The 13424-nt window shown below is 35.4% G+C and overlaps 1 protein-coding gene across 8 annotated transcripts in view; it reads right to left on the bottom strand.

Annotated features, from left to right (window-relative positions):
• ANO5 (anoctamin 5) overlaps window positions 1–13424 on the bottom strand; it is a 98408-nt gene that overhangs the window by 58289 nt on the left and 26695 nt on the right. For 4 of the 8 annotated variants that reach the window (XM_073808693.1, XM_073808694.1, XM_073808695.1 and 1 more), the window contains exons 4-7: window positions 12013–12054; window positions 9307–9420; window positions 3940–4008; window positions 2547–2831 (exon numbers count right to left, since the gene is read on the bottom strand). In XM_073808693.1, the coding sequence (XP_073664794.1) occupies window positions 2547–2831; window positions 3940–4008; window positions 9307–9420; window positions 12013–12054 (510 nt within the window). The remainder of the gene's footprint in view (window positions 1–2546; window positions 2832–3939; window positions 4009–9306; window positions 9421–12012; window positions 12055–13424) is intronic. The other 4 variants (XM_033862637.2, XM_033862638.2, XM_033862639.2 and 1 more) reach the window with 1 other exon arrangement.

Here is a 13424-nt window from a genome sequence, read left to right as displayed (position 1 = left end):
GACATAGGTCAAAGCAGCAGAATAAAACCCAGAAGTAGATCTATGAATATCTAAACACATGAGTTATGACAAAGAGGGAACTGTAAAACAATATGAAAAGTTGAATGTTTTCAATAATTGGTGTAAGTCAAATGACTATACATATGGGGGAGAAAAGGCCTCTATTTTGCACCATGAAGAAAAATTAATTCCAAGTGGACAGTAGTTCTCAATGTGAAGAGTAAAATAATACGACTTCTAGAATACAGGAAATAACTTCATGATCTTGGTGGTAGTTAAAGGTTAACAGCTTTATTCATAAAGTAAAGGCTCGAGAAAGTAGACTACAGTTGACCCTTGAACAACATTGGGGTAGGGGCACTGACCCTTTGGGCAGCCAAAAATGTGAGTATAATATATAGTTTGCCTTCTGTACACAAGGTCCCTCCATATCTGAGGTTCCACATCTAAGAATTCAACCAACCATGGATCATGTAGTAGTGTAGTATTTACTATTGAAAAAAATCCATGCATAAGTGGACGCTTGCATTTCAAACCCATGTTGTTCAAGAGTCAAATGTGCATTGAAATTAAAAACATCTGTTTATGAAAAGAAACCATAAAAAGGATGAAAAAGGAAGCACAAAGTAAGAAAATATCAGTAAAATATATAATAAAGGGTTCAAAAAAAGAATATATAAACTGTTCCTACAAATCAACAAGGGAAGACGTAACTGAAAAACAAAATCAAGAGACATTAGCAGGGACTTAACAAAAGTGCATATCTAGGGCTTCCCTGGTGGTGCAGTGGTTGAGAGTCCGCCTGCCGATGCAGGGTACATGGGTTCGTGCCCCAGTCCGGGAAGATCCCACATGCCGCGGAGCGGCTGGGCCCGTGAGCCATGGCCACTGAGCCTGCGCATTCGGAGCCTGTGCTCCACAACGGGAGAGGCCCGCGTACCGCAAAAAAAAAAAAAAAAAAAAAAAGTGCATATCTTAATGCCCAATAAACATAAACAAGGAGATAAATCTCATTTGATATTGCAAATTAAACCATAATGATACATACACAAATAAGTTTCCATAGAAAGTAATGAAAATTAATGAATAAAATTAACCAACCATAGCTAATTTAATCAACCAAATAAATGTTGAGCCAAAGAAGCCAGACTCAAAAGAATACATACCGTATGACTCCATTTTTTATAAAGTTTAAAAACAGATTATGCTAATATCTGCTGTTAAAAGTGAAACTCTACCTCTGCTGAGAGGGACAGGAATAGTGACCGGAAGGAGGCACTAGGGCTTCTGGAGGGCTAGGAAAGTTTTCTCTTTTGATCTGGGTGGTGGTTACATAGCTGTGTTCATTTTGTGATTGAATTCAAAGAGCAGTGCACACTTGTGTGCCTATCTCTATTTATGTTATGCTACAGTTTAAAAAGAAAGAAAAAGAAAGATTGGTACTTTTTAGTGTTGAGAAAGATATGTGGAAAACAGCATTCTCCTATGTTGTTAATAGGACTCTAAATTAGTACATAATTTTGTAAAGGGTGATAGTGTAACACATACACATTTTCTTTTCCTTGTCAATGGGAAGTTTCAAGACCCTAGGACTACAAATGGAGAGGAAATATTATTATTCAAAAGACTGAAAACAAAAATTAAAACAAAAATTAAAGAAAAGAAAGACTGAAAACAGTTTTAAATGGAAGGAAAAAGTTCTGATGTTTCTCAAATGCTATCTATTGTGAACAAAGTAATATGGCACCTGCCATGTCAGTAAACAAGGAATATTGCCTGCCACCAAGCCGTCAGCCACTGTAGCCTCCCCACACCAGGGAATTCAGGATGGAGAAAAACAGGATACACGTCCTACATAGTTAAGAGGCATATCAAAGGAATAATTTCAATGAGCCCAGACTCTTGCATCTTCCCATGCATAGAAAAGCACTAAAATCATTAACTTGAGATATCTGGTTTTTGTGATTAGCAGTAATCTTTTAATGTCCCACTACATGTATTTTTTCCAGCAACAAGTCCTATGTACCCTGGCTCCTCCCTTACCTGTTATAACAGTTCCTCAGAGTTCGCAGTAATGTCCTTGAATAAAACATAATTCTCAACTTTTAGGTTGTGTATTTTTTTGTCAACACCATATACAAAGAAATTAAAACATTTCATTTCCAGTTGGAATGACCAATATTCTTTCTGCTATGCACGGAATTTATAAACTAACTATAAGTTTATAAAACCATTTTACAAAAATCTTACAAAACCAAAGTCCTCTGGCTCTCAATTAAGTGATTTCCCCAATATTGCAAGAGGCCTCTCTTTGCTGTCCACACTGTCAACCACTCATTTTTAAACGACAGCTGGAGAAGTAGGGAGGTTAACAGCGTTAAGCGGTCCAAGTAGCCTTTCAAACCTGCCCAATACCACCGAACACTTATCAAAATTTAAACAGAAACATCTTGTAGACATAGTATCACACATGCACACATATAAAAGCACACACAGGCACACATCCCTTACACCAAGGGATGTGCCCAAAGGTCTTCTCTACCTACAATTCTGTTTCTTGATGAGGATGGAAAGAAGCTTGACTCATCTTCAATGAGGAAGAGCTCCTGCCGATGTCTGGTGAATTGGGCAGTGAAATATTCAGCATGAGGATGCTTCACATTCCTTGGGAGCTTCAGAGGCCCAAGCATACAGCTAAAAGGGATTTTGTCAGCTCGAGGAATATCACTCTCCTTAATAGGCATTTTGATTCCCAACACTTCAGCGTAAGTAACTAATACCTCCCAAGGGGCATGGATCTTGACAAAATAAGTTTTCCCATCTTCGGAGTTCTGTATAAGATGGAGGCAAAATAACAGAAAGATTACTGAGTTGATTAAAGAAAGAAAATTTTACAAAATCTCAAACAAATTAAAGACATCAAGTATTTTCAATTTATTGAAAAATTTCAGCAAAACTTTGCAAATGCTCATAACAGTTATACATATTATACTTACATATATATGTATATATGTGTATACTATATGTGTGTGTGTGTGTGTGTGTGTGTGTGTGTGTGACAGAGAGAGAGACATAGAGACAGACAGAGACAAAGAATATTTTAAAAAATATATTTCAGGGTCAATGTACACTAGTCTGAAGTCCATAGAAACACATGTGGTTCTGGGAAATCTCTTAAGTTTTTAGCAACTAGCTATAAGCTTAGAAGTGTGTTTAGGGTATATGAGAAATACATACAAAGTATAAGATATACTCCCTCTTCTTACCCAGTTTTGATGTATCACCTACACCTAAAGGAGGAACTTTAGGTAATAAGGGTTCAACACACAGGAGAATAAGTTACATATAGAATATGTGGTATAATTCATATTTACTAGTTCAGTAAAATACAGCGATGAATAAGAAGTAGAGACTATTAATTTAGAAGTAGAGAGTATTAGAGTTTCATGGACAAGGTGGGATCTGAAATAGGTCTTTAAAAGTAATTTTGAAGGAAATTCTAGAAAACCAGTAAATGGTAGGAGGTTAAAAAAAAAAAACTTGGCATATTCATGAGCACAAAAAGTGTCTTGGCTTAACTAGAAGGTTGTGTTGCAAGAGAGCCAGGTTAACTAGTTAGGGTGCTAGATTATAGGCTGCCTTCAAAATGACACAGATGTGAAACAAAAACCATGTCTTTACTTTCTCTGGATCCTGACTAGAACTATTTATGCCTATTTTTAAAGTGTTCCACTCATCCCTTATCATCTCAAATTCAGAGCACTGACCTACTTATTTACCTGGAAGACCACAGGCCCTACCATCCTCAGTTACATGTCAGTAGCCAAAAAAGCTATTGTTTTACTCCCAAACACAAAGTCTAGCCAGTCAAAGGTCAGAGGAGAAGAAAACAGAACTTAAAAAACTAAGACTCTGATATAGATTAACAATTACATTTACCATTTTATCTTCAATTTCCAACTCAAGACCTGTTTTTCTGAGATTTTGTTCAAACTCTTTTCTTCTTTCCTATGGAAAAACAAATTAGTAGTATTATGTAAAACCCTTTTATTTGCCCAGTGATAAACAGACTTGTTACACAATGACTGCCTCCAGATGGTCCCTTGGTTGTATAAAAAAGTACTCTATGTATTACCCCCATCTGAGTGCCATGGCCTGCTTTTCACCAATATTATAAATCACAGTATAACTATAAAAACCCAATATATCTAGGAATAATCTCCAGGAAATATGCAGGACCTCTATCTGAAAAAAATGCAGAAAACTTTACTAATTAACATAAAAAATTTGATAAACAGAGAGACATATTATACTCCTAGTTGGGAAGACTCAGTACTACAAAGATATCAGTATTCTTCAAATAAACGACATATTTAATGCAATTTTAAGCCAAAATATCATCATGACTTTTTAATCATGAAGAATAATTTCACTTAGAAAAAGTAAAATTAAATTTAATTCAATTAAATGCAAATAATCGTTACTGTGGGCTTTAAAACAATGATTGTCAAAGAATCTTTTGGCTTTATGATTTAAGTGTGAAAAAATTGTAACAGTGATTCAAGTATGATTTAACTCTTACGTAAGTATGAAAAAGTGTAAATGTGACTTACGTGTGAAAAACTGTAAATGTGACTTAAATGTAAAAAATTATGATTTAAGTGTGAAAAATGTAACTGAAATTTTAAAAGGTTTCACTAGGATGTTACAGGACACATCTTCAAATGGATATGTCCACCTTGAGAGATCTTCAAACTTTACAAGGAATAAAATATAATTTTAATGGGTTCTTTTTCTCCATTTCCAAAGTTTACTACATGTGAGAATATGTCCATGAATAATTCTCCTCTCTCTGATACCCTTTCACAATTGCCCTTCTCCTAGGTTACCAAAGAAAAGGCAGGCTGTGAACATCCAGGAAGGCAAAAACAAAACAAAACAACAAGGGGCAGAGAGGGACATTCAAAATATTGTTATCAGTATTAAAAAAAAGTGAATCTTCTCACTGTAGTAACAAATGCTTTTGCAAGTCATGTGGACAACAATTCTCTGAGTTCAGTAAAACTGAAGGCCGAGCTAAGAGGATTATTAGGTGACAGACCATTAAACATTACTTTTATGATAAATCACTTTGTAATTTGGGGCTATAATTCAGGAGCTCAAAAAAGATTCAAACTGCTAAAACAGTACCTTTTCTATTCCAACCTACTTACTTAACTGAACAAGCTTAATTTATACAAACATATATAAAAATAGAATATACTTGAAGCTGAACCATCTCATTCTAGGAATAATTCTCATTCATCTACAAATAAGGAAAATACTGTTTTCTGGGGTTTTTTTTTAACATCTTTATTGGACTATAATTGCTTTACAATGGTATGTTAGTTTCTGCTTTATAACAAAGTGAATCAGCTATACATATATATCTATCCCCATATCTCCTTCCTCTTGGCGTCTCCCTCCCACCCTCCCTATCCCACCCCTCTAGGTGGTCACAAAGCACCGAGCTGATCTCCCTGTGCTATGTGTCTGCTTCCCACTAGATGGCGGAGGAGTAAGATGTGGAAAATATTGTTTAAAGCCCCTGTGTTCATTTCATTATTTGACGCATTTAGAATGACTTAACTTTTGATGTTTGATAACTACTTGTCAAATATTGTAGTATATTCATGATGTTTTATCAATTATACACTTGTACAGTTGTAAAAAACAAAAAACACCTCAAAACAAAAGAAGAAGTTTAAGGCTTAGACTGTTCTGGTGAAAGGAAATAAAAACATTTCAAGGTATATACACATTTGTTGTAGCAAACTTAAGACTGAACAAACAATAAAAGACTCCCAAAGATAGAATACTTAAATTAGGAAAAAATTATGTGGACAGAGTGGAAGGAAAATTTTAGGTGGAGAAAAATAAATGATGTAAAATTCAAAGTGTTAAAAAAGAGTTTCTTCATATAACTCATTTTTTAAAATAAATGATGGTGAGTGTCAAATTTCCATGGTATTTACCTTCTAGAGATATATGCTAAAAACTGGACCATTTACAAAACATTATAGATTATATCCTTTGCAACTACTGAAATGTATGATAAATAATTGTAGTTGGGGAAGACTTGTAGATGAATCAGGCTTTCAGGGGAAGTCCAGGAGTTCATTTTAGACCTGCTGAGTCTGAGATTCTGTAAGACTTCCAAGTAGAGATGCAGAATAGTCACAGGGGAAAGAAGTACAAACTGGAAAGGCAAACGTTGGAATTAGCACAAACATGGTTTTAAATTTTAAAACTGTGAGACAGGAAGCATCATCAAAGAAATCAATGTAGGCTGAGAAAAGAAGAGGATTAAGGACTGAACCTGAGGCACTACAATAACAAGAAATCAGGGAGAAGAAAAGATTGAGAAGGAGCGGCTAGTGAAATAAGAAGAAAACTAAGAGAATGTGGAGACCTGGAAGCTGAGTGAAGAACATAAACTGTAGAGAAGGGAATGGTAATCAGTGGCAAATGCTGCTAACAGGTCAAGCAAGATGAGGGTTGAGACTTGTCACTGGATTCATTTATCTGAAGATGAGCAGAGTGGGTGACGTTAAGGCCTGATAGGAATCGGTTTAAGAGAAAACTGGGCAAAAAGGAAATTGAGAAGTCGACATTAGCTGGCAGGGAAATTGAGATTAAGAGGAGGTCTTTGTGCTTGCTTTTTAATTTGTTTTTAATACGGAAGAATTAACAGCACATTTATTTGTTGAAAGAAATGATCCGGTAAAGAACAAAACGAAATGCAATTTTAAGAGAGAGGAAAGAATCGTAAAAGCAATATCCCTAAGTAGGTATACAGAAAAGAGGTAATATAACAGGCTTGAAACTGCTATCCTTAGAAAGGCCTGCCTGCAAGGTTGGTTCCAGTGTCTGGGAACTTGGTTTTTGTGAGGGTTCCCACCATTCCCAGAACTACTAAGAATGGCTCACTTTAACTCAACTGTTTGTACAAACTATGTAGTTCATGCTGAACATCTGCTTTCTTCCGGGACTACGGAATGTTGGTATGACATAGGCAGAAGGTTACAAGGACCAGCCCCCAATAATATCGTACAGCACTGAGTCTTTAATGAGCTTCCTTAGTAAACAGTACCTCCAATGTGGTGTCATACATTGTTACTGGAGGAATTAACTGCATCCTGTGTGACTCCACTGGGAGAGAACTCTTATAAGCTTGCTCCTAGTTTTCTCTGGACTTTGCCCCATGCATCTTTTCCTTTTGCTGATTTTGCTTTTATTATTTCATTGCAATAAAACATAGCCATTGAGTATGGCTACATGCTGTGTCCTGAGTCCTTTTAGTGAGTCAGCAAACCTGGGGGTAGTCTTGTTGACTCCTAAACGGTAGGCAAGAAGAAAGGGATCCAGAACACAAGCAAATGTGTTGGCTTTAGATAGAAGGATAAATAGTACATCTATGGTAAAAGGAAGAAAGGTAGATTATACAGGTGGAAGATGCTGGTAGGTGGACAAATGTGGTAATGAAAATTAAGAATTTCTCTTCTACTTGCTTCAGTTTTCTCAGTGAATTAGAAAAGTGGTCAGCTAAGCTTGAAAATGGGGAGGATACATAGAAGGTGTGAGAGAGAAAAAGTTATAAAACAGTCACCCAGGAGAGTGGGAAACTGAATAAATTAAGGAAGTATGACTGCCAGATAGCATTAAGGACTGAGTTGAGGTCTATCGGCACAAATATGAGATAAAACCAGTAAGTGAATGGTATGTCTGTCTTTCTGCATGGTTCTAGCGTTAGCAGGTGGAAAGTTGGGTTTAACTAAAACTGTTTTCCAAAGTTAAGTACAACTGAGAGATGGGCAAGGGATTTGATGGCACATGCAGTAGAGTATAATGTGATACGAGATTTAAACTGAATAAGCATAAAGAAGAGCATAAAGATAAGGAGCAGCAGTAAAAAGGAGTTAAGATAATTGCATCTTATCTGGTCCTGGTGCAGCTGAAGGAAGAAGAGTATTGGTCAGACATATTCGAGGGATTGGTCAGACAGTTGGATACTTTGAATGAGATTATAAAGAGTTGTAGTTATTAGTAATGACAAGTTCTAGGGGAGTGAATGGCTGAGTTAGAGACTAAGATACTTGCAAAAGGGAGTTCAAGGAACAGAGAGGCTAGGATGCCAAAATAATCATCTAGATAACCATTGAGATAATCAATACTTAAAAAGGGAGTATTTGTGGAGAGAGTGATGGTGATCCAGGAGCTAAAATTGTTGAGAAATAGAACAGAAGGCCAGGGACAGATTAAAGACAGCAACAATGCAGGGTAGCGATAACTCCGATGAGATTTAAAACTCAGGAGCTTCAAGGCTGAGCGAGGGAGGATAGACTGTAATCAACAATACGATAAAAGGAGAGCAGGCATTCATCCATTTCCAGAAAAAGCGTAAGGGAAAAACCACCACCGCTTGAGAGGACTGCTGTGGAAGGCACCAAACCCACACGAGGAGCTAGGCTTGAAGGGGACATTCAGAGAAGAGCTGAATATGGTGATAATGAATGAATTTTAGAGGCCTGGTGGAAGAGTTTCCAGGCAAAGGGTGGAAGAAATGGACAGAAATGGCTATGTACAGGGCCTTATGGGGATAATAGCTACAGTTTTTTACTTTATGTGACATTTATTTCCTATTGTAAGTATGTTAGCAAATGTGTGTTTATATGCTTACCCATATGAATTAATATATTAATTCATTATTTCAAATATCTAATATTTATTAAGCATCCATTATGCTCTAACTGCTGTTCTAAGCATTTGAGTATACCGTAATGAACAAGACAAAGTCCTTGGTTTTGTGAACTTAATTTATGGTGTTAGAGACAGTAAACAAGTAAAAAAAATGAATAAATAATGTAAGTTCAGAAAGTGATAAGGTCAGAAAGAACATAATATCAAGGCTACTCAGATAAAATGGATTAATGAAAGTCAAAATGAAATTAAACACAAAAGATAAATATTATATTCAGATATACACCTCAAATTCTGGAGGTCACATTTAATATCAAAGGTGAGCTATATAAAAAATATATCAGTCACTTGGGAGAAGAAAAAGAAGTCACTGTCCAAAATATCCAAAAAATAAAATTGACTTTACACATCAATTCTTAGGCTGCATATTTTGTAGTCTTTTCACTCAGTTTCCAGTAACACTCTGGGGCTGCTAACTTTTACAACATAATTCAGAGGAAACATCCCTGTCAAAGTATAGAACGTGTTTCTTCTTATTATTCCCATCTCTCTTACATGAGTACTTACTGCCTTCAGTTCAGCTTCTTTCTTTAAGTCATCAACATAGGAAAGCACAAAATCAATTTGCCTAATCCCATCTCTGAAGAAGATAGAATCTTTGCTTTGTTCATCTTTTTTAAACTGCAGGAGACATGAATGACACAACTTTAAATTATAGTTTTACTTTCACATGGCAAAAACATGAAAGGGATTAGCTAAAATTTGGTCAGCATATAATTTTTTTCAGTCCTGAAATGACAGATGAAGACAACCAGAGTTTTCATCAACAGAAGATCATGCTTATTTTAGAAAGTGAAATGCCATAAAGTTACATATTAAACAACAAAGACTCAAGATGAAGCTAAGCATATTTACTACATGCACACACAATAAAAATGCTACAATTATACCAAAACACAAAATGAATACATGTATACATTGATCCCAAAATGCATATTCAGAGAGACTTGTTATCTTCATTAAACAACGTACCAATTAGTCCAACAAATAATTCATGGTCACTCACTACTTTGGGGGTATAATTAATTATAGACCAATTAATGAATCTCACTGCAAGAACATAAACTTATGATTAATGCTTATATGTATGTTTTCATAAAGTTGCTACTTTCTAATTCAACTTTTAAAGGGCTAAAATGAAATCAACATGCAGTTAAAAATTAGAAAGCAAGTTAGCGTGCCAGCTGGCTTCACTACAAGTAAACTCTCATGCAAATCTCCTTTCAACATCAACTTCTTAAGTGAGCTAAATGCAATCTGCTGTTTAAATTTGTGTTATCAATTCTCTCAGTATAATCGTCAAACTTACAAATTCAGCTTTCACATGTGTAGTTCATTAATTCCTCCCCTTTCAAAACTGCAAAAACACTAGAGAGCTTCAGAAAGAAGAGATTTCATGTTTGACTGATTTGGTCTTCTTTATAGTTTATATATAATATGTAATAGTTAATATTTGGAATAGGCGACATATAATACCTAGAATGATGTAAATAGATGATGCAGTGCATGTCAGTGATCTCTCTAACCCTGTGATGCAAATTTATAACATAGGCAACTTTCCAACTGCTTTAGCTAACCTGTGATTGGGGAACTGGGTTTTTAATTTTCATAACTGGTATTTATATTAGTTTATGAGTTTCTTTTATGGTACTCTATGCTGTTTTTCATTCAAGTCAGGCCAGGCAGATCACCCATAAAAAGGATTGGTTGTAGATCAGTCAAGTCAGAATAAGACAAAAATCTCATGGTTGATCTGTGGTCTGTGAATAGAATAACTGTATTTTATCTATATGAATGCATAACTGATGTGTCTCAGAAAGAACTAGCTCCCAGTGCACAGGAGGAAATGAGTGGAAAAAAGAATGAAGAAACACAAAATATTCAGGGAGTCTAGAGATTACATATCAAAATACAGTAATTCAAATGTTATGTCTGAGTTCTCTACACCCCAGTCAAAGGATACATAATCATCTCTCTTTTCCTAAAAGAAAGTAAAACAAAAAGAAAACCCTGAAAAAATTCAAACGGTTATCATGTTGTATCTTGATTATAAATCATTAAAAAAAGGTGAACAAAACAAAAAAATTATTTGAGCTCTTGTAAATCATCACAGTATTAGCATATCTTATGAAATTCACCAAAATTTGTGGAGCCAACTGGGGAAGGAAAAAAGATACTAATTAGATTAAATATAATCAAAGCAAAAAATTAGAGGGAAAAAACAATAATCTTTTTGCTCTAAATCTGGGACAGTCATATTCTGTATGATAGAGGTTTTTTTTTAAACACCATATATTTATAAGCGGTCATATTGTTTGAACAAGCTAAATTTAGGTCCGCAGAGAGAAGTTCTGGTGATAGAAGATGTGCACATAGAAATCAACAAAAATCACACTGAAGAGTTCTTGTCTATTAGGGAATAAACAAAGTAACTAGAATAGTGAATCTAATTATTTCCTGAATGTTCAGTCAAAATGGGTGTATGTAATTCCCTTCTCCTGAAAGGTAGCCAAGGTAGCCTTTGGCTACGTAGAAAAACCCAAATATCTATTATTATGTCATATCCTAACTATAAACTGTAAAAAAAATTTTAAATACAGAGAAATCACTGGTAGCCTTGTAAATCACCATGAGGTACATATCTTAGGACTATTAACAAAAACTGGTTGAAGCCAACTGGGGCAGAAAAACCTGATAATTTTGTTACATATAATTGAACACTATTAAAACACATCACTTTTGTTTTGCTCAGGACATGACATTAAGATCATTTTTTGCAGTGTGTATGAGGTTTGTATTTATATTTGTATTTGTGTTTGATTTGTTCTTGGAAATGCCTGTTTATAGTGAGGCAAATATCTGGGTGGCTATTGAATGAGGTCGTTTTTCTGAGGTTTATAAACCTGGATTCTTGCTGGGGATTCGTAAACTTCTGAAACTATGTAAACTGCATGTGTGTATATGTGTATGTGCGTGTGTGTGTATTTATGTGTGTATGTAATTACATTTTTTTAGGAAAAGTTTCCAAAGCTTGAATCAGACCCAAAAAAGATTAAGAATCACCATTCTAAAACCCCAGTTGCCTGGGGAATAGGAATCAGTGACAAAGTCCCCCAAATCAATAGTATTCATTGCAACAAAAATGGCTTGGGCTAGCACTGCAGCACTAGCAATGCATCCAAAGCATAAGCAGCATCATTCAGCACTGGTTACCATAAGACGCCGCCTCAGGAACAAATTGTATCGCTTTGCAGACTGTGAAGCAATCAACAGAGAGTTAGCAAATCCTGCCCAGGATTAAAGAAAAGATCCCCTGCAAAAACAGACACGCAAACAAACAAGACCCTCAGTATGATCACTCATGTGAATATGCATGTGTATGTGTAATAATTAAATTGGAGGGTGGGAGAAGACAGAAGAAAAGAACAAGAAAAAAAAGGAAGAAAACAATAAAAAATAAATGAAAGAAAAAAAAAGGAGACTTCAAAGTAAATTTCCCTAAATCCCTTTACAATAACTCTAAATAATACACATTTGTGGACCTGGATTAAGAAGACAACAAAAAAGAAAGAGAAAAAAGAATAATGAAGGAAAACATGAGAATGGAAATGTAAAGTAAAATAGGTATAATAGGTATTCTGTTAAGTATGCCTATACACATCCGACAAAGAAAGCAAAATTACTACAGTTATTCTGGGACCATGTATGGTATGAAAAGTTTACCCAATAGTGTAAAATACTTCATTACTGAAAAAACACTGAAATTACCATTATCACGTACATGTCTGTGTAATTACTTCTTTTTTTTAGGAAGAGGTTCCAAAGCTTTAATCAGATCCAAAAAAGATTAAGAATCTTTCATTACCATTAAAATATTTCACTACCAAAATACTGAAGAAAAAAAGGAAACGTCATTTGATTATTTAAATGCTGAGTTGTCTTCAGTCTTCAATTACCATGACCATTATTTTTAAAATACCAAAGCAATTAATTAAAAACATCTGGGATAATCAATATTTGAAAGAAAACCTATGGCACAAAAAAGGCAAGTATTGTATTTTATAGTATAATGAAATGATAAATTATCTAATAAAATTATCAATAAAGAGCTTCAGTTCTTGTCATGCAAAGTTTTGTTTAAACTGTTGTTTTCCTGGAATAGGCTAAAGAGACCTAAGCAACTGGTGACTAAGGCGGGAAACTCCCTGCTCTGTAAACTGATGAGCCTACTATGTATAGATGAGTTAATATTGCTGTTATTTAAAAACAACAGGGCTTTTCTGGTGGCGCAGTGGTTGAGAGTCCACCTGCCGATGCAGGGGATGCGGGTTCGTGCCCCGGTCTGGGAAGATCCCACGTGCCGCGGAGCGGCTGGGCCCGTGAGGCATGGCTGCTGAGCCTGCGCGTCCGGAGCCTGTGCTCCGCAGCGGGAGAGGCCACAGCAGTGAGAGGCCCGTGTACCACAAAAAAAAAAAAAAAGACATATGATGGGACAGAATAGAGAGTTTAGAAATAAACTCACACATACACAGTCAGTTTCCACAAAGGTTCTAAAGTAATTTATGAGGAAAAGACAGTCATTTCAATAGGTAGTGCTAAATATGCATATTTAAAAAGTAAATAAA

The sequence above is a fragment of the Tursiops truncatus genome, chromosome 8 (genome assembly GCF_011762595.2).
Source record: "Tursiops truncatus isolate mTurTru1 chromosome 8, mTurTru1.mat.Y, whole genome shotgun sequence".
Taxonomy (NCBI): domain Eukaryota; kingdom Metazoa; phylum Chordata; class Mammalia; order Artiodactyla; family Delphinidae; genus Tursiops; species Tursiops truncatus.
Note: the sequence above shows the minus strand (reverse complement) of the source record. Positions and strands in the feature narration are given on the sequence as shown.